This window comes from Cololabis saira, chromosome 10 (genome assembly GCF_033807715.1).
Source record: "Cololabis saira isolate AMF1-May2022 chromosome 10, fColSai1.1, whole genome shotgun sequence".
NCBI lineage: Eukaryota > Metazoa > Chordata > Actinopteri > Beloniformes > Belonidae > Cololabis > Cololabis saira.
This window is the reverse complement of record NC_084596.1, coordinates 26,096,424-26,118,096: the sequence shown is the minus strand read 5'-3', so window position 1 is coordinate 26,118,096 and position 21,673 is coordinate 26,096,424. Positions and strand designations below refer to the sequence as shown.

The 21,673-nt window shown below is 40.6% G+C and overlaps 1 protein-coding gene across 3 annotated transcripts in view; it reads right to left on the bottom strand.

The window, feature by feature from the left end:
- per2 (period circadian clock 2) overlaps nucleotides 1-21,673 on the bottom strand; it is a 35,587-nt gene that overhangs the window by 4,974 nt on the left and 8,940 nt on the right. For 2 of the 3 annotated variants that reach the window (XM_061732301.1, XM_061732302.1), the window contains 19 exons: nucleotides 17,900-18,463; nucleotides 12,028-12,120; nucleotides 11,773-11,927; nucleotides 11,111-11,232; nucleotides 10,769-10,970; nucleotides 9,600-9,651; nucleotides 9,025-9,167; nucleotides 7,864-7,942; nucleotides 7,684-7,790; nucleotides 7,440-7,593; nucleotides 6,972-7,086; nucleotides 6,566-6,715; nucleotides 6,195-6,285; nucleotides 5,927-6,101; nucleotides 4,925-5,031; nucleotides 4,560-4,766; nucleotides 2,985-3,230; nucleotides 1,001-1,887; nucleotides 516-632 (listed from right to left, as the gene is read on the bottom strand). In XM_061732301.1, the coding sequence (XP_061588285.1) occupies nucleotides 516-632; nucleotides 1,001-1,887; nucleotides 2,985-3,230; nucleotides 4,560-4,766; nucleotides 4,925-5,031; nucleotides 5,927-6,101; nucleotides 6,195-6,285; nucleotides 6,566-6,715; nucleotides 6,972-7,086; nucleotides 7,440-7,593; nucleotides 7,684-7,790; nucleotides 7,864-7,942; nucleotides 9,025-9,167; nucleotides 9,600-9,651; nucleotides 10,769-10,970; nucleotides 11,111-11,232; nucleotides 11,773-11,927; nucleotides 12,028-12,120; nucleotides 17,900-18,348 (3,651 nt within the window). In that variant the 5' untranslated portion in view covers nucleotides 18,349-18,463. The remainder of the gene's footprint in view (nucleotides 1-515; nucleotides 633-1,000; nucleotides 1,888-2,984; nucleotides 3,231-4,559; nucleotides 4,767-4,924; nucleotides 5,032-5,926; nucleotides 6,102-6,194; nucleotides 6,286-6,565; nucleotides 6,716-6,971; nucleotides 7,087-7,439; nucleotides 7,594-7,683; nucleotides 7,791-7,863; nucleotides 7,943-9,024; nucleotides 9,168-9,599; nucleotides 9,652-10,768; nucleotides 10,971-11,110; nucleotides 11,233-11,772; nucleotides 11,928-12,027; nucleotides 12,121-17,899; nucleotides 18,464-21,673) is intronic. The other variant, XM_061732303.1, reaches the window with a different exon arrangement.

Below are 21,673 nucleotides of genomic sequence, written 5' to 3'. Positions count from 1 at the left end.
ATCTGCTAAATGTAATCCAGTGTCATAAGAAGGGCCCCAAATCTGTAAAGGCTCTACAACCAGCAGGTTTGTGATAGTGTTGCCAAGAGGTCTGACCAGGCATCAAATATACCAAGTCTGCTTTCTTTCTCCCCAAACACTGAGAAATTAGTTGTATTAAAAAAAAAAAAAATCAAACCAGTTTTTCACCAAATAGTGCAAAAGAAAAAAAAAAGAAAGAAATGGAAAATCAGGTACTAATGGCTGTGTATATGATCGTTCATGTGAAGCACACATACTAATATAAACATGTTGCCGTGACTCTTAAGTTTCTCAGTTTGATGCCTCATTAAATCCCACACCAAGTTTGTCCTTTTTTGAATAAAAAAAAACAAAAAACAGGCAAAACAATTAGAGCACATTAAAATACAAATATAGCTCACATGACTGTAAAAAAGAAACGGTTAAATTTGACATATGGAATCTGGGAGGAATGGGATTTGAAAAGTGTGGAGGTTTTCGGATGTTTTGCCTACCTCTTTGCAGCAAGCCCCCAGCCTAGACCACACTTTATCCCAAGACAAACGCTCACAGACACAGGGTGTGCTCTCGAAATACAAGGGTCCAGGTGGACCAAGTAGACTGAGAAAGGGCTAAAGGGTGTAAGGGATAACATCATGTGTTAACACCCAGCTCCATATTTCAATGGAGGATACAAGCTACAAACTTTAGAAGCGCTTTACTGTGAATATTTAGTATAGATCACAGTCACTGTGGGATTAAATCCTAAAAGTCTGAGAGAATTATATGACTGAATGTCTCCGAGGATGGGGGTGGGGGTTATAGCATAACCTATATCAATGGGGTCAAACTGACCGCAGTGGCATTTTAGTTCAGTGGATTAGTGTTTTTGTCAAACATTTTACAGGGGTTTCAAGTGGACCATACGCGACACAGGCAGCGGGAGACTTCACAAAGAAATGCAGGGAGTCAAAAGAAAAAATTCTGTCTCCTTATTTACCTGTTTCAGTTCCCTCTCCTTGGCCTGTTTGGCAGCTGCTCCCTTCTCCCTTTCCGCGGTGTTATTCCCCTGTGCTCCTGAAGAGAGCGCTGCGTTGTCCTGTCTGTCCACAGACAGCTCCAGCTCCAGCAGGTTGAGGGGTGAACTGCAGCGCGACTGGAACAAGGGCGGGGACGCCTCGCTCCCATCTTCACCAGACCGTGGTGTGGATGAGCGGGAGTGACTCTCCACGGGGGGTTTGGGGGTTTCTGAGGATGGAGGGATTTCGAATGGTGGCGCTATGTGGCCTGCCGGAGATGGAAAGGGGTTGAGGGTGTTGAACTGATTCTGATTGTTAAAGAAATGTGGAGAGGCAAAGGTTCCCGGGCCTGAAAAAGCAGCCGGATCGAAAGGCTGCATTTGGTAGGGGAAGGCACCAGTATCTACTTGATACACTGGCTGTGGTGGAAGTCCAGGGCCCATTAGAGGGTACAAGTAGTTGGGCAGCACCAAAGCCACAACAGGTGTGACCAGCGGGGAGTTGTAGGGGGCAGACTGAATGGATGGGGGGCAGGGAGGGGCTTGAGCAAACTGGTTGCTCTCAAAGTTTTGGGGAGGTGCTTCTGTGCGAGGAGGAATGGCGTCAGCTGTGGGGTAAGCCTGCATGGGATAGCCTGGGATCACAGCAGGGTATGGCACTGGGAACGTGGACTGAGACGCTTCAGAGGTAGACCAAGAAGTCTGTTTAAGGCGGTGGTTTGGCTGAGGAGATGGCAGCTGCTTCTGCCTGCGACTGGACACGGTGCTGTCTGAGGCAGCGATGCGCTTCGCTCGCTTTGACCGGGTCTTCTTATGTCGCGTTGCTCGGCGTGTGGTTGGCTCTGCGACTGGTCCAGCAGCACGTGGAGCTAGTGGTCATGGGAGGACAAAAAAAAAAAAATATTCAATGATTTGGAAAATTGTAATCAAGTTGATTGATTTAGAGCAGGGATATTCAATTGGCGGCCCGCGGGCCACATGCGGCCCGCCAGGAGCTTTTATGTGGCCCCTGGTCATATTTCAAAAAAGGGGGTGTTTGTTGAAAACATTTTTTTTTTTTTTTTTTTTTTATATAATATTTTTATAACTGGCTACTATGGACTAAAATGGTTGTGCTCAATGCTTAATATAATATTCAAATAAGGAAATCTTGGTGGAAAGTGGTGCTTTGTCATTATGGCGTGTTTTATTAAAAGTAGGTCAATATCAATTTCATTAAGTTTGCACAATGCATGGTTTCAAAATGAACTTGCATTCAAAATAATATTTCTTTATCTGAATATTATATTTAACATTCACAATTACTAAATCTGGAGACAATTAATACATAATTCATATGTAAACTAGATATATTCAAATGTATAATACAAATGTATTATATTTACATAAGTCTTCTTCTTTGAGTGCAAAATACATTTTGAAAACCTCCACATTTTCAAATTGTGCGGCCCTCTCCATACAGTCCTTTTGCAGATGTGGCCCCCGGCCGAATCTAGTTGAATACCCCTGATTTAGAGTTTTAATTCATCTTCTGGCAGAAATGCTCAACTCTTAGGAGTATGCATACCATGCACAAAGAATGTAAAATAATAATAAATAGCAAGAAAACATGTATCTAAACTAACTCATTTGGCAAATAAAATTGTGATAACTGTAAATAACATTTGTGCAGAAGAATCTGCCCACCCATGCAGGGGTATGATGAATGTCTGTGTAATATTTTCAAATTCAACTTTCCTCTGTTCAATGAATGCTTGACTAACTTTGGAGACTGATTGTTTACTAATCTGTTTCTAAATCCTTCTTGGATTTTTTTCAGTGGTGCTACAAAGCTCCACATCTTACAAATGAACCTGGAGTTTATAACTGGAAACAGAGACTGAGGCTATGGTTTTAACTGGTAGTGAACCTGAATGCTACAGACGCTAGTATGATGTGAAAATGTGTAGCTTGTATTTCGTGTTACCATTGCTGGCAACATCGCTTGTCTGATGCTCCAGGTACTGAGGGCACTTTTCTTTGAGAGCAGCGAGTCCCCGCAGCTCCTTGATGCGATTCAGAAAGACCTGCTCTTCCTTCTGCGTATGAGTTGCCAGCACCTCCTTAGTCAACCCCAGTTTCCTGTAGGGAGGTGAAATTGCACAAGGAGGCGCTACAGGGTTCTGGCTGGGTTCTGGCGTCTCTCCCGCTCCTGGTACATCCTCAGTTATTTCTGCATGGATGACAGCAAGATAATGACTTTAAAATCTGGTACATGATGAAATCAAACAAGTGCTTATCATGAACATGGATGACAGAAAAGAAGTGGAAATCAACTGCTGCCACGGCTTGCATCACAACAGGCTCTGAAATCAATTTTGAATTAAACAGAAAGATTTTTTCAAACGCTCAGATGTATTTAAATATAGTAATTTTGTAGAAGTTTTTGTCCAAAGCAACTTAGATATGGAGCTATAACCATAAACTACTAAGAAGTGTAAGCTAAGTGACATTTTCAGGGCTATCAGACACAAGAGGCTTAACTGGAGGTTCACATGCACAGTGTACACAAATAATGACTGAAAAACACAAAATTGTAACACAATACTATCACTCACATTAAATACAATACAAATATGCAAACATCAGAGACTAAAAAAACAAACATAAAAAATAATTATTTAGAATTATGAAATTGGCAATTTTAGATGAGCTAAATGCCGCTCTTATTTTATATTTTTGATTTCAAGTACTTTGACTAGTATTCATATATATTGCATTTTTAACAGCTGCTATTTAAGTCTGTGATCGGCTGAAAACTGGTTTTATTGGAGCTCCTCAAGTTTTTTCCCCAAATGCTGTTATTCCAACAAAACATTTTGAAGATTTTTTTTTATGTTTGCAGGAATGAGTGAGTTTACCAGCATCACCAATGTCTGGACCAGTGGGATGTTTTAAAATCCTATGCACTGATTGTCCGGACACAATCCTCTCAAAGAGAAAGCAGTTGGGGAATTTTTTTTATAAATAAAACAAATAAACAGCTAAAAAGTAGGGACAAATCACTCTCACGTGAATATTTCACATTTCACAGTTTCATGTGTTTAAACCACAGCAGTTGTTTAAGACTTTCAACAGTGATGAACAGACAGGCGAAAGATATCTTTAGATTGATTCACATTAAGATAAGATAATATATTCCTTATATATTATTCCAAATATAAGATATATATATTATATGTAGCTACACTGCTGGATCCTTTAACTAACATACTGTGCTTTCAACACACAAAAAGACCAAATGTGAAATACCGCAGTGCTGTGAGTGACTGTTAATAGAACAGATATTTATGGAGCCCAACTTACACCTGCAAGATCCTACCAGTTAATGAGTGTGCAGATGTGATCATGTGATCAGTTATTTCTGATAACTCGGAGCAGCATGTTGGCAAATATGTCAAATCATACTTTCTGTCTGGCACCTGGAGCGTTTCAGTATGAAAAATATGGAGCAATAGAGAAAAGATCTGACTGAAGATCAATATTTTTCACACCACAGTACCTGGCTCTGGCTGAGGTTTCTTATCCCCAACATGCACTATGGTGCTGCTGTAGCTACACTGGCTGGTTATGGACACCACACTTTCTGGTTTGTTTGGAACAGGGAGAGGCAGCGAAGTGCCCACTACTGCTGTGGCCGCAGGAGTGGACTTTTTGTCAGGCGCATCCAAAGCAGAGAGACTAGATTGATCCTTCAAAAAGGCTGGTTCTACAAAAGAGAAGAGAGAACAAGACCTTCTCGTAAGGAAGTCATTTTCTGAATCTGAGAGAGAAGTTTAAGACAAGAGTGAAAGTCTTTCAAGAGCTTAGTTTGTTATGAACAAATCTATATTTTCTTGTACTGTAAGAACAAATGACGTTGCATACCTTCAGACGCTTTCTGCTTTTCCTCATCGGAGTTAGAGGACGTGGTGTTGGAGGAAGAATGGCACTTTCTCTTCATCCTCATGGGAACATTACAGCCATCCAGGTATCTACAACCATCAAATACAACCCAAGGGTCAGTTTCTACACTTTCACCATCACTTAGTACCTACTAATTTTGTTTTATTTTCTCATAAACTGACTGCACACTATTTTTTCCAAGGATTGAGAGACTTTGGAGGACCCTGGTTAACATGGTCACATCACAAGGAAAGCACTGATAAGACATTGTACTCCACAAAACAGTAGGAACTGGCAGGAATCACTAGGAGGCAAGGAGAGTTATATTTGAATGGGACCTTGTAGTGTAAGAAACCTCTACTCAGTGAAGCATTTCTAGATTTTTTGCCTCCCTGATCAATCTCTGATATAGTAGCAATGATTGTTTGTAAACATTCAGAATTGGCCAGTCATTTGACCAAAGACTGAAGTAGGGCTGTGCGATTAATCGATTTTAAATCTAAATCGGATTTATTAATCACAATTGATGTTAAAAAAAGAAAAATCGGAAAATCGATTTTCCTTTTTTGCAGCTGGCTGCATTACAGACAGAGCTCGTCTAGTCATCTTTGTTTGGTCAAGAAAATTGTAAATGTTGTCACTTTACTAAACTCAAGGAGGATTTACAGTATCTTTCAATTGCACTTCATTCCCAATAGGGAAATTTGTTTGCTATTTTTCTTTAAAGATAAAGATAAAATATTTGAAACAATTTATTCCATTGTCTTTTGTAGTTTTACCAAAAAAATCGAAATCGAAATTGAAAATCGGGTTTTCAGAGAAAAAAAAAAAAAAAATCGGGATTTTATTTTTGTCCAAAACCGCCCAGCCCTAGACTGAAGGAACATTTTCAAATAAATGACATATAGTAGCACAACTAACGTTTGGTCAAAAAGCAATTTGAGTTTTTCCTGTGAAGGATGAAGGATGCGTTCATCTCTGTACCTGATAACACTGTCCAGACAGCTGATCTGCTGGTAAGAGTGGACAGTCTGGTCATTCAAGGGCAGCTCCTCCTGGAAAGAGGCTCTGCTCTCCTCCATGGATGCATCTTTCCAGTTGACAGGAGGGGCCGAGTCTTTGGGCCGCACCACCGCTGTACTCTTCCGTGTAGGCTCTTCTATAGAGAGGTCAAGAGTTAAAGTCTGACTAAAAGATGAAAATGTTTAACTTCCCGCACTGACAGGATTAGCCACAAAAAGAAAAAACTTACTGCTTTTGTTTTGTTTGTGGCATAAATCGGCTTTCTGCTGCTCTTGGCTCTTCTGACGATGAACCCCCTTACAGATTTCGTGAAATGTTCTCTGTGAAATGGACACAAGACCCAAAAATTAATACAATATCTGTTCAATAAACTAATTAAAGCAAAACTTTTAAGTTGAGCTTTGAGCTACTGCCAAGTTCAATCACAGCAGGACCCTGAGGGCTGGAAAAGTTGAACTCATCTAATTTACAGACGCTCAATAGTTCACCTGCTTGTCAGAAATTAAAAAGGAGATCTGACACAGTTGGTCTTGAAATCTAAATCAAATGTTGTGTAATTGTGGATACAGCCGAAACATTTAACCATTGGGGAATACCCACATGTCTGTTGTTGTTGGTCACTTCCACTTCCTCTGGTTGCGTCTTGCTCCCGTTGCTGTTGTTCAGGCTTTCAGTGGAGCAGGTCAAGCCCAGACGCTGGTCAGTGCTGTTCTGACTGCTGTAGCCACTGGATCCGCTGTTGTGAACCGGCTGATGGATAAAGAGAAGAAAAAAGGACAGTTTAAAAAAGGAGTACAGGATGAAATACTAATACAAGTGTTGCTCTACATTTAGTTTATTTTGGGATTTCTTTACATCTTGGGAGGTCTCAAAGCCATTCTCTGTCCCTCCATGATTCCTTAAATTGATTCTTCAACGTGTGTGTCTTTGTATATATTTACTACTTGCCTCTGTGCATTTTATCTTGTGATTTTTTTTCTTCTCGTTACTCATGATAATCTCTCACCTGTAGCAGGAGTCGGTGGATCTGCTCAGTCAGCTCCTGGACGTCAGAGTCCATGGTCTTCATGTGGGGGACAGCGGGGTTGGGGGCCGAGAAAATGTCTTCATTCACAGGACCCCTGGTAGACAAACACAAACATACATAAACGGCTTTAAAACTGGTTCAATATAGTGGATTTTTAGGTTCAACACTAAAACAGACAGTATAAAAATTGGACTGCTGATCTTCTAAAGTTCTAAAGTTATTCGTTACAAACCTTTAATTGAAAAATTATGTTTTTTTGATACATTTCTCTTTGGTTTAGCCTGTACTTAGTTTTTCTCACCTTCCTTTTGTGTCACCAATGTATAAAATACACACAAAAAATAATTGCAAGGACATAAAAAATATTTCTGAAAATTTTTTTCAGTTTTTATCCTGATAAATAACTTGAGCCAGAGACCAGGTAGCACAATACACAATAATACTCACATGCGGACTTTGTGCCTCCCAATCACAAACGAGACCTTTCGGCTCCAGGGGTTGACAAAACTGGACCAGCTAGTGTCCAAGGTGATGTATTCTCCATTTTTCGCACAGAAACGGATGGATGAGTGGTCGAACGGTTGCCCTGCACACTGAAGGACTGAGCAGAAAGTTGGGAAAACAAAAGGAAGGTCAGATCAAGGTTGACATTCAGCACTGATCCTGCATCTCCTTCACTTGGTGGACTCACTCTTTTTGTGAATGGCCAGCATGACCTGCCGATCATTGGGGTGAAGGTGAAGAAGGATCGGGGTACCAATCAGGTCCTGGGGGAGGTATCCGAGCAGAGGAACCGCCCTGATGCAAACAAATGTGTCAGCTACGCAGATTTCAGGGCTGTCAATGAAAATACTCAGTATTCATGCTTTACCTCTCATCCACATCCTGGAACACACAACTGGGAGTGTGAGTGGTGGTGAAAACACGCTTGTCTGTTGGAATTCTGGGAGCTGTGGAGAATCAAATGAAAAAAACTACTGAGTTACATGAACTTTCACATATCTTAAGAGTTTGTTGGAAAAAGTTTAAGTGAACAGACAGAAATTAGTTTAAATATCACAAGTAATTGCCAGCAAATCTACATGAAAAAAGATGTGACACAAAATAATATATTATCTTTTTGTAACAGAATCATAACTCAATGTCTCGAACTTGCAAATTAAAGTATTAAAACAGGCATGATGTGTTTGAGTCTCGTTGAAGTCTTAAGATAGTAATTTATTGTTGAAACACTGTAGGTATACTGCCCCCAGTGCCGACATTATTTACCATTTTGCTGCAAAGACATACGCCGTCCTCATTGAGAAGTGCTGTGATTCATGTCATTTCGGTCCCTAATGAAGGTTTACATTCCTTACAATATAATAACCAGTGGTGGACAGTAACGGAGTAAATTTACTTGAGTACTGTACTTAAGTACATATCCAGAGGATTTGTACTTTACTTGAGTATTAGATTTCTTTGGTACTTATTACTCTTACTTGAATACATTTCCAAGACAAATATTTTTACTTTTACTCAAGTAAATTTCTAGGAAGGCTGAAAAGTACTCGTTACTTTCAGGTCTGCTCTTTTTTCTTCTTCCCTAAAATCCTATTGGACACAAGCTGTTTTTGTCAAAGGAGGAGACCTATCACAGTGCACGCTCTCCACTGGGATGTACGTAAAGCTGAAATACGTCAAGCCTCCTCAAAACGATACCGCCAAAGTAGCCTGCGCTTGTCAAGACAGAGCCGCAACAATTAATTTAGAAAAAATATAGTAATTTACTGATGTGGAAAATAAGAAATTTACTCTTACTCTTACTTAAAGTAAATTTAAAAGCATTTACTTTTGGATACTTAAGTACCTTTAAAAGCAAGTACTTTTCTACTCTTACTCGAGTAATATTTTGACTGAGCTACTTTTACTTTTTTTTGGCCAGTAGTATTTGTACTCTTACTCAAGTACTGGGGTCGAGTACTCTGTCCACCTCTGCTAATAACAGACCTCGGACTTTTCTAACTGCAGCATTTTCCTCTGAGGTTCTTACCGTCGTAGCCAGAGTGAACCCTCTCTGCCAGCAGGAGGCAGCAGAACTGGTCTTCAGCATGAACTGTGTCTTGGACCTTCATCAGATATGGTGTCATGCGAAATGGATAATACCGCAGGTCACCCCCGGAGTCCTTACCCCTGCTGTTGATAAAATCAGAGAAACAGTTAAACTTAACCAGCTGAAGCCAGAGGAGTTGATGTCATTCAAGTGTTGAAAATACTCTCTGAGTAAATGGGTATTCAGTTTACAGATTGAACACATGGGGTCACTATGTAGCTACTTTCCCATCCAGCTCCATAATAAACAAGAGGGAACAAACATTTTACATTCATGCTTAGAAATTGAGACCTCAGTTAGGATGGAACGCCAGTCATTTTCTCATTCCCATTAACTGATATCTGTTTAAATGTATCCCACTGACCTGGAAAAAGCATCTAATTCTTGCTTATACGCATATGATGTCACAAACTAATTGAAAGGCGTCCAAACTGGAATGAAAGTATGAATATAGAGTACAAGCAGGTACGAGAAGCAGATGGCCTGCCTGTGTGCATGAATCAAAACCAGCTTACCCGATACGGCAGAAAAAAGACTTCTCCTGGATGCAGTCGGGCGGGGATGACTCTGAAACGGGAAAAGGTATGTTTTAATTCAAACAGGTCACAATCTGGCCGGATGACGGTCTGGATCTTGGGTCTTGCAAGCATATGGGGATGGATTAATTGCATCAAAAAACATCACCTAGGAGCGCAGCTCTGCATACGCTGTAGTTTATATGAAATGTATTTAAACAAAGTTCTAAATTTGGTACAGGGAACATCTAGTCACCCACCAGTCACCATCATCTACTAAATTGGATAATTCATAATGAGTTTTTGAGAAACAAAGAAGTGACAAAATTAAGATCATTTAGAAAATCATGGACAGCACATATTGCTCTTTGTGAGCCTCAAGGAGTCTTTAGTGGCTCATTATTGTTCATTTGGCCTTGTGAGGTGAAACAGCCCACTCTGTTCCTTTCAGCTAGAAAGATGCACTCACCAGTTTCATCAACACCTAAGGTCAGGACAGTTTGAACGTCACACTGACATATTCCACGGTGAGTTATCATTTACATCATTTGACCTTTTTATCCTTCCCCCTTGCAGGTATTTCTGGACTACTCTTTCCTGTTATCTGGAAACAGATGAAATCTCTTCCTGAGTCTGATTCTGTTGGAGGTGTCTTCCTGGAGTTCTCCTCGTTTACTGTTCAGGTTTGAATTAAAATGTCAACATTTTGCTGGTTTCTCTATCTGGACACTGTTGTACAAACAGGTATTTTACTTATATAGTACTTAACTGGACTGAACTTGAACCAAACTTGTAAATATCTGAGGTGACCTTCGTTGGGCACTTAAACGACATAAATAACTTCAATTAAACTGAAGTGAATTGCTGCGGTCGATCTTTGTCACCAGTTGTGTTCATGACAGCATTTCTAGGCCCAGCCAAGGGGCGGATGGGTTCTGAGTTGGGGATGTCATTGTTTTCGTCTCTGCGTTTTGTGGATGATGTGGGCCTGTTGGCGTCATCGGGTGGGAATCTTCATCTCTCACTAGAGCAGTTTGAAGCCAAATGTGAAGTGGGAGTGTGTGTGTGTGGGGTGGGTGGGTGGGGGGGTGTTAGTATTTAGTCATTTTCATACATCCTGAAGGGGACTATTGATACAGTGGTAGCTATGAAACATGTAGCTGATGTACCTGCTCCAGTGCACATGCTCCAGGAGGGCAGGTGGTACGGAGTTGTGAAGCTGTAGAACACGCTAACATCCTGCGGCGTCAGAAACTCCACAAACTTGGAGTCTTTGAACACATCTCTTTTGCAGTTGAGGATGGAGGCAGCTTGATCAGAAATGTAGACTATCCTTCCTGTGGTTAGAGACACTGCTACCGCAAAAATGTCCTGTTAAAGACACAAAGCCCAGAGCTTGAATGAATGAGGTACCTCGCACTGAAGCACAGAAACATATCTCAGTCTAAAACTTAGTAGTCCAAAGTAGTCCATCCAAAGTATTTTGGGAGAAAAGGAAAGCTCACACTCACATTGTTTTTGAGTGTGTATTCAGAAGTGATGCTGTCTATCTCCTCTATCGTGTAAGAGGAAACGTCCAGGCCTGAGGGCTGACTGTCATTGATCATCAGCAGCTGGTAATACTCCTCACTGGCTGCAAGGCACAAGATACAATGCAGAATACGTCAGAATTAGGTGGAAAAATACAAAATAAAGAGCTGACAACGCGGCTGGCACAACCAGAATGAGGATTTAGGATCATTATACAGTTACACTGACGTCAAGGACATTTCTTAATGATTACTAATGTCTGGACTAAAACACGTCACATTCTGTAAAACCACACCAACAACTGTACTGGATAACCGCTACCGCCCACTTACAGCTGCGAACATTAACAAAGGGCTACATTCAATATTTTTTACAGACCATTAACTTCAGGACTACCTACAAAAATGTTCTAGTTCAAAGTCGTGCGTTTATTTTAATTTTTTTGGTTGGGTCTCGACTGTTTCCTGAATTCCACACCAGTCACATTTATGTATTTCAAGTGAACCGATGGCTTAAGTTGGGAGAAGAAAAAACCGACCTGTTGATTTAAGAAAAGTGAGAACAAAGGACTTTGGCTGGTGAGAATACGTAAGAGCAAACCCCAGAGAAGGCAGCACACCTGCTGTTTTCAAGCGTTACATACCTTCCACCTGTTTCACACAGCGAAGGGCGTATTTGAGGGTGTTCAATGTGGTGGACTTGTTATTCTGTTTCTTCTCAGCTGGCAGGTGACGTTTCAGCTCTTTCAGAGTTTTTATCACTTCTTTCTGGGTCTTGGCTTTGGCAGACTCTTGACTACTGCAAGATGGACATGTGGACAAACAAAAGTCAGTTTATGCAAAAAGGAAGGAATGATAATGTGCTGGGACGGCACGACAGTCGTGGTCGGTGCACTAACCTGCAGCCGCTGGTCGAAGGGTTGTCCTGCTCTGAGCTCAGCAGGCTGAAAGCGTTGGAGCTGCTCGGAGGAGACGGACTGTGGGAGTTTGAGCTGTGCAGGAGAGGAGGACAATTTGACATCACTGTTTGATCTCCGGGAAAATAAGTCAAAATGACTTCAATTACCACAAAGGAGGGCACAAAGAGTCGGCCTGTTTTTGAGTCCTTCTTCAAAAACTAAACAGCAGTAGACTAATTGGGTACAAATTATAGACATCAAGTTGTTTTTTCTTCTTCGGAATCGGAACAAACTTCACACATATCCCAAAAACATCCGACATACTCAAGTTACCATCATTGACAAAAAAGGGCAAGCATATTCTTTCTCCTACTGCGGTGTTTCATTAAATGCATACTAAAAAAAGACTTTTTGAATGTTTTTTTTGTGTCTTTTGTGAAAGTGTAAGGGGAGAGCGCACATGCAGCTTGACATCCTATTTAGGACTCAACAAAAGAAACCACACTGCCAGTGTGAGATCTGGGTGCACCCCAGAAACACACTAATAAGGCGGAAATTCTCTACTTACTATTTTTATGGTTGGACATATACAACAGTTCAAGACGATAAAAAGATTTCTAATTTCAGAAATACACAAAACGACACTGATAGAAAAAAAACAACACGTTTCTGTTCAAAATTACTTTTTTTTTAAATTTTTTTTATTCTTTGTACCCTGAAAAGCATTTAACAACCACAACCTCTCAGCTGCTATGAAAACTTTCAGATGTCATCATAAGCACCCCGACAATGACAACTCGCATAACTGAATCTCCATAATCAGGTCATGCGAATCAGTTTAAATTTGCTGAGAAGCAAGAAGATCTACTGGAAGGTTTTGAAAAAAATGTTCTTGGAGGTAATTCAGACCATGAAGATATATTATTTTTCATACTCAACCTGTTTTTTTCTGCATTAGTTCAGTTTCTCTAAAGGGTGGGTGACTGACCTGTGCATATGTAATCTAAGGTGTTGTAAAAACAGTGTTTAGGGACACTGACTCACCGCGACGCAGTTTAATATGTATGACAGAGATACTTGACCTAGAATAGAAATCACCTTTAAAAAGGAGCCTCCCCAGCACAGGCAGGCCTCTGAGTGAGTCAATATACATCCCAGATGCTTTTTCCCCCTCTACATCATTTCATTTGTTAATATACAAGCATGGATTTTAGAACTGCAACACATTAAAGAAAATATGTTGGTTCGTGAGAAAAGGTGCTGCCAGGATAGTGGAGTTTAAATGAATGTGACATTTTAATTTGATAACTGTAAGTCGATGTGTTATTATATTACTGGAAATGACTATTACCGCTCCATAAGTTCTTCTGTCTAATTTTTTTTTTTACTAGGTAAGACAAATAGTTAGTGTAGAGAAATGAAATTGAGTAAAAAGTTAATTACATTTTTGTCCAAAGTTGGAAGTCACCTGGACTTCTTTTGGTTCTTGAAGATGTTTCTTAAGCATTGGAATTTGAAAACACTAAGAAATGCTTGTGAGTTAAACTACTTCAAGAACAGACTAGAGACATGCAGCTGTTGAAATGACCGTGACCTGGACGAGTGATATCTGCACAGACACGCTTGCTAAGAAAGAGCTTTGTAAGCATCTTACATAATTAACGCAACGAAACAAACCCCAGCAACTTTAAAACAAAGCTAGCTCTGTATATGTCCTCATTATACAACAAAGTTAGACAGCCATGCAGGCTGTCAACCGAGCAGTGTGTATGTAGTCCACTAGTACACGGCAAGATTAACAAAAGGCTATTAACAACTCTCCAAGAAAACGGGCTCACCTGTGCCACAACTCAAGCTGCTAAGAATAACCTACTTACCTGCTAATAATAAAGAGTAGCTTTCCAAATGGCTCCTCCTAATACAAACGTAAGCGTCTAACTGTAACAAAAATAGCCCTCAGTCCTAAAATGCCGTAGCTAGTTTTAGATGGTCTGAACAGATTAGCGGCCTCTAGGCTAATTTGAGTCCGAGTTGTGTAAACAAGCCTGCTAAAAGTGACAGACAAGTTACTGTTTTAGTTTCTATTCTGAAAGAGACCCACGAGGGCAAAGTAGTTGTGTTCATTAGAAACCTGCTTGTAACAGATTGCTAATTTTATGATATATTTAAGGGGCATGAATAACACAGCAAAACTTCTGCAAATAAATATGAGGAATGGCACACAAGGAGGGACTCTAATGGGCTTAAATGTTGTGTTTTTTTCCCCAGAGTGAACAATAATGAAATCAGATTAATCACAACAGGGAGTGCAGAAAAAACCATCATTGAAAAGACTTTATTCAACCAACAGAGGGCCAGTTGGATTCTTGTTTGAGGATTTCTGTTTAGTCCACACAGTGTAGCAGATGCATTTCACTCATTTAGCTACCAAAATGGTCATCACTATCCTGGCCAAGGACATTTTGATATGAACTGAGGAAATTTAAGATGAAACCAACAACCTTCTGATCTACAGCTATGAACATGTGTTTTTAAATGGGATTAATAAACAACCTTCCTGTTGGGATCTGACTGGTATATGGTTTTCCCCAAAAACCCAGATGTAGAATTATTTTTGATCAAACACCTACAACCTAAATAAGGGACATGAATCACAAGGTAATCTTTTCGTCTAAAAACCCCATGACAGTTTTCTCCTGAATGAAAAGAAATATGTTTTAGAACAATTTCCTGAGCTGGACTTGCCAAATCTGACTTATTTCCTATTTGTGGCTGGCTATTCTTTTGTGTAGGATATACAGTGGTATCTATTTCTTATTTGGCTTTAAAAAAAAAAAGAAAGGAAAAAAGAGCTTAGCAAGAAACTGCAAGTCATCACAGAAACATGCAATCATTTTAGGTGACACACTTAAGTTTTAAATGGGCAATCTTGCACAACCAGTCCATAGTGCCCTCCTCAGTGCAGCCCAGGTCAATGTGCAGCATGCAGTGAATTTATTACACTGAAACATGCCTGTAAACCAGTAGCATCCCGCAGCTTACAGAGTTTGGCTTCAACCATATACAACAGGTAGTAAAAAGTCATAAAGCTCATGTCTGGCTCACCACTGACTGTTGAATGAGCTGCAGAAAGTACTCTGCTTTTTCTATAGATGTTCACATGCCATTGAAGACTTTGAACAGCCATTACAGACGTCGTCAATAAAAGCTTTTCAATATTCCCTGTGAAACAGGAAGAAAAGAAACTAAGCAAGCCTTTCTTCTAGGATGGACTGTACTATTATTCTGATGTGTATTGAGTGTATTGAACTAGATATTAAGCCAATTCAGAGTGATTCATTGTGGTTCAGCCCAGTGGTGTGTTGGGCTTCCTCCCACAGTCCAAAAGCATGCATATTAAGTGATTGATCATTTAAAAGTTGATTGTGGATATTTGTCTCTGTGGTCTGGTATTGGCATTTATTCTCTGTTCTATATTTGTACATCTGAATCAGTTTCTATCTGTTTTAGCAGATCTCTTCAAAAGCTAAAGCCTTACCACATACTCTCTAGACAACAAACTATTCGGTGTAATGGAGCACTGCATTTCTTTCACCTGTCTTTATGCGTAAAATCTGAGAAGAATTTCAGGGTTCTGAAACTAAATCCTCTCATTTCACTGTAGAGTTAAAGACTACAGACGACAAAAGTATATTTTGCTGATATTCCTCTAACACCAACTGGGTCACCTATTGTATGGAGGAAAGGAGTGACGGGAATAAAGGTGGAGTAGCTAAAGTAAGCTGAGCACAGTAATTAGTGAATGTCAAACTGATCAAATAGGAGTATCAAGCGGTTTAAAGAGAAAAAACAAACCCCTGCAGACTTAAAAGTAATTTTTGCGTCAGAGCGACTGAAGGAAGCTCCACCCGGAGACGTGCTTGCACAAACATTACGTTTCCATAGTGATAACAAAGAGTTGGCCAGTGTGACACAATCCATCTGGCACTGACAGAAAGCCAACTTCCAGCCTCTAATGACGTCACTGTTTCCTAGTTGGAAATAGTAATTTATTTTTTTCCCCTCTGCGCTGATCATCTCCTGCGTGATGTCTAAACCTAATTTTGTAACATGATCCAGTCACAATATTTTGACAGTGTCACAGATGGTTTTGTCCCGGTGATTCAAACAAATTCCCGCAACTGGAAGGACCAATGGAAATGCCTGACACATGTTTAACACGCCATCACTTTAAATTCAAATTACCATCACAAGTAAATCTTAATAAGCTGATTCAGAATAAATATGGGTAATTATTTTGTGATGGAGGTGAGCCAGATGTGCAGAGATCCCACAAATATGGAATGAATACAAACACTTGAAGTTGAAAGCAAGCATGTCACCCTTTATCTGATGATAACAAATAGTTGTCAAACAATGTTTGTCATGTTTTAACAAAAAAATCCACCTTCCCAATTGATCTGAATATTTATTTTGGTTAACAGTTTATGATGCTTATCAGCCTATACAACAAATGACGTGAATATACTCCACGTTTCGTGTTCTACATAGAAACTGATATTTTCACATTTTGGTCAAAAAATGCAGAATGATGCAAAACGAGAATTTCCAATTCAGGCCACCAGCTGCCATAAACAAGCACCAACTGCTCCCACCGGAGATGAGACCTGATTCACTTGTGTGTCTTGTGAGCTGGCACGGGATCTATTCTAAGTAACTTTATTACTGTCAAAGCGAATGAAGTTCAAATAATTCTCCATTTGGATAAAGGCAGGCCACATGATAGGCTGGACCCCTGTGACCCTGCAAAGGATAAAGCTGGATGGATGGATGGATGGATGGATGGATGGATGGATGGATGGATGGATGAAGGCCACAAAATAAAATATGATGACAGAAAACTACATAATGAGCAGGTTTACTTTAATGTCACTGGTAAGTAGTGCTCAGCTGGCAGTGAGTGCGTCATTTATCAGCCATTATTCCAGTTTCTTTTTTTTTGCGGGGGAACATTCATGTTCAGAGTAAATTGATGAAGCGGTCTCATTTATATTCCCAATGCACATCCGGGCCAAAGGCTGATTGGTCATGATTAAAGCTCTGGTTATTTCCGTCTGAGGACGTCAGTCAGTGCTGGCAAATACATCCGGCGCTCATACCTGCAAATTTATGACTTAAAACTGGTAGAGGCGGACATCCGTTCATCCATTTCCTACACCTGCTTTAGCTTATTCATGGTCACGGGGATCTGCTGGAGCATATCACAGCTGCCCCCGACAGAGAGGGATGGTGCATTTTCACTGCCACGTTCATGAGCCTTCCCAGGTTTGAGCACAGGAGGCACAACTTTTCCCACTAATTAATGCTCCCTTGAAAGTTTTGAACCAGTCCAGTTTCAGAATTATCATTTCAGCGTCGAAGAACGGTAACTAGACTGATATCTTGATCAACTGGCTGATAAACTGCTTCAAAAGTGTGTTTCTTCTGGCAATGCATCAGAATCAAGGTGTGTATTCAAGCACTGGAGTTTATTTTGTGGCTGAATGAGAAACTTAATATTACAGACAGCTGTTTGACCAAAACGAAGATAGGGTTCTGCTTGCAAAAGAGTTTTCATGTCTGCTGAGTGAACTGTGTAAACCGTTCCTGTTTTAAAAATAGTAGCCTTTGGTCTTCAACATGTTTAATACTTATTACTGAACAGAGCACACCTCTCCTATCAAGAATTGATGTTTGACATCACTGCATACTGAGAGCAGCAATGCACGCTCTCTCTGCACCATTTTTGTGTTTTTGTTACTACACTCAAAACAACAACAATAATAATCTTTCCAAGAAAAAAAGAAGGCTAATTAAGGCTTTTGTCACCTACCTTTTATTGCTCTCAGAAGATTCAAGCAGAGCTGAGTCTTTGCTGTTTCCATTGGAGCTACCCAGTGACTCATGGCCGTGACTCTCGTTCCCATGACTCTCGTTCCCATGGCTTTCATTGCCGTGCGACTCAGTCCCACTCACGCTGGACCCGTTGCTCTTCATCTCCACATCCTCTTCAGGGAGCAATCGAGAGCGCACCATCTTGCGAATGTTGTGCCGCGAGGCAGCGGGGTCATGGCCGCTGCTGTCGCTGCTCTCTGAAAGGAGGCCGAGGTCTGCTGCGGCTTGGCTGTAGCCTCCCATCCTGTGGAGCTGGGCCATTGAGCTGCACCTCGAGGCCCCCCGCGGGCTGCAGCTGCTTGAAGTGGACGCTGTGCAGCCTAAAGCTTCATCCTGCTCCTCCTGCACAGGGAAGCGGTAGGGCTTGAAGTCTGAATCCTCTGACATCAGTAGGAGTGTTACCCTGGGCTTGTTCCAGGTTAGTAGACGAGATGATGGACAAAGGCAATCACCCCATTTCCTCCAGGGTGGCACTCGAGAGAATAATAGGAGAGGGGCTTATCTGAGGAGAGAAGGAGATTACAAATGTTAGGAGTGTATTAATGCACATTTTAAAAAACAGGGAATTTAAAATTGACAACTCTTCCTAGACCGATGACAGAAAGGCTATTAGTGAATTTTTAAGTCCAATCATGAAAGTGAACTTTCCCTGAAGATGAACCGAATCAGTACCAATCCAAAACATGTTTTTGAAAAGGTTCAGCATTTTAAAAGAGATTTGTATTTAATTCAATTCATTGCTGTGGTTATTAAAACACAGCAATGTACTGTGACCTGCCTTTACATGGACATATACAGTATGTATGTCAACACGCCTGCACACATGAAGCATGCACACAGTTTGCACACACAGTATCTGTGACAAAAATCAATGTAGCACTAATGCTTCTTCAAAAAGGCATCGTATGTCTTTTGTCTGGAATGATATCAGAGCACATAGCAGGGTATACAACCTCTGACCTCTGAAGGGCCCTGCAGATCCCTCTCTGATGTACAATAGAAAGCCCCTCTGCTTCAGACAGAGTGGCCTTTAAGAACAGCGAGTCTGTCTCGTCCAAACCGTCTGACCAGATCAAAGGCTTTTTCACCTTGGAGCACATGAAAAATTAGTTTATCTGAGTGCCAACGTAAACTGCTTTCCAACAGTGTGGAACTTTGCCCCGTTACCTGTGGCTTAGAGTAGGGATGTGAGATGCCAAAGCAGGGATTCAGACAAACTCCCTGCCATAAAATCAGTGCCTCCTCATGAAACTGGGCTCTTTGAAATTCATATTTCAGCATTGGCTAGCAAACTTTATCATTACAGCATGTGCTTCATTTTAGTAGCATCAACAGGAAAACTTGATGGTAACAATAATCAGAGGAAGAATTCAAAGTGGAATTTGAACAGCTGTCCAACTGCCTCAGAAATAACTGCACGGCAATGGAGTTTAGAAATCCCACACACGTTTATTCACATCTTTGGTAAAGACAAACAAAATAAAACAATGGAAATGATGACTGGAGAATTCCCAGGGAAAATTTGAAAGTCTAACGTACCAAGACCACCCAGAGAGACAATCCCGGTGGGATGAAAAGGTAGAACATGCAGCTTTAAACCATAATGACATACCGTAGTATGGTATTATCCCACAGTCATCAAATATTAAGTCTCTCAGAGTGCCTGAGTTAAGAACTTGAGGAAAGTTTTCCAGAGAAGCAGCAGAGTTCAGTATTTTACATTAATATTTGAATTTAGTTGGCTTAAAGGTGAAGTGACGTAAACATTAAATGCAGTGCATAGTGAAACAAAATGTTTTAACTAAAACAATCCTGTTCCTCAGCAACAGGGTGAGGTCAGCACCAGAGTTTTGTATACCGTCTTCCTGGCTGTTCTCAAGGGATTAGATGGAAAAGGCTCTTTCACTCTGATACAGGATGGAACATTTAGTTTTGCATTCCCGCAGCACCATCCCCGCCTTTATTCACCCGCGCTTGAATCAGGTGTTTATTTAGTTTCTCTATGGTAGCGTTCAGCTTCAAGTTGATGCATGTACAAGCATCTTTATGTACACAATCTTGTGCGTCACTCATGTTTGTTTTCTCCAGACACGTTAAGGATGTGCTGACAGCTGAGTTGAACCGCCCGCATATTTTGTTGAAGTTCTTCACAACAGACGGAATCAAGGGTAACAAACTTCAACTAAATGCTTCACATTTTCTATCCTTATAAATTAATATATCAAGCATTTTTTAAATCAGTTTCCAGATTTCATGTTGGCTTTTAGTAATGAATTGATTGATACTGCTCAGCTCCATGTCAGCAACATTTTACTTGCAGCGCATCTAATGAGTGCGTTCCGAGCTTCAGTTGCACAGTTGAATCTCTATAGAAAAACAGTTAAAGCCAAATCATACAAACACACAATGAATAAGCACACAGTAGTCTCATGCTTCCCAAACTGGGACTTTGAAAGTTTTCTTGGCTATTATTTACATTTTAAAAGGAACGCTGAGGACCTCAGTGGCAAAATCCTTTAACATTTGTGTTATAAAAATGCAAATATCAAGAGTGCTGCCTTATGGATCAGTTTGCTGTGCAGAAGGGAGGCCGAGGACACTGGTGCAACGCTTGGCATGACTTAGATTGGAATACTTCAGTGTATCATCTGGAAATCAAACAGTTACCCAGGAATCCTGCAACATGACACCATGGTCATTACTCTGAATAAACTTACTGATAAAATGACAGAAGTAGAGTTTTCACATCAATAATTAACTATTATGTGGGCTTATCAAATGGGAGAAAGCAGTGAGTGTACAAATTACTAGCCTGCTTATCACTGACCTGCAGATTTATTTTTTCTGTCCGCGCTGCAGAATGAACTGGCTCAGCATGTAGCCAGTGACTGAGATGATCAAAAAGAGATCTGTGAGAAAACAGGTTCTTGTTGTTTGGGCTTTGAAAGCTAAAGTGGAGCAAAGAGTTTGGCAATGACTTGTCGTCTGCTTTTTGGGCAAAGCAAAATAAAAATCCCCTTCACAGTGAATCTTTTAATAGGCACTGTGGACCATCCAACTGTGTCATTGCTCACTACGCATGCTGCACCACTTACTGCTGCACACACTGGAACCCAGGGCTTTTATGGAGAAGTTCAAAAATAAAAAATGCAATGAAGGAAAGGTTAAAAAAAAAAATCAGGTAATGCTGCAGAAGCCTGAGATAGAACTTAGTGGTTATGTGTGTGATATTCACAAAGTTCAAGAGTTCACCGCAGTTACAGACCTGCCAGACTTTCACCTCTAGATGATCTGCTGACTCAGCACCAGCAGACAGAAAGAGAAGGAGATAGACAGTAAAGTGGCAAGGAAGAATAAGACGGAAAGATATGCATCGTTTAGTTTGATACTGAGACAGGTGGTGGCTAGCAATTTCAGTTAGAACAAGTCACTACCAGCCTTCAATGCCATACGCTATGAACTCACTCATCAGATGCACATGAACAAACATTGTTTTCATGGGTGAAAAGAAAATCTCAATCTTTACTAGACACTCTCCATCAGGTTTTTACAGGCTCCACTGAATCAACAAGATGACACATTCACTGGTGCTCTCAATTTATGTTTCTGCCTCTTTCACAGCAATAAAATTGCACCAACTGAACTTGAAACTAAACCGTGAGAGAAGGGTAAACGGAGGAGAAAATACACAAGTCGAACAGATGCTGAATGC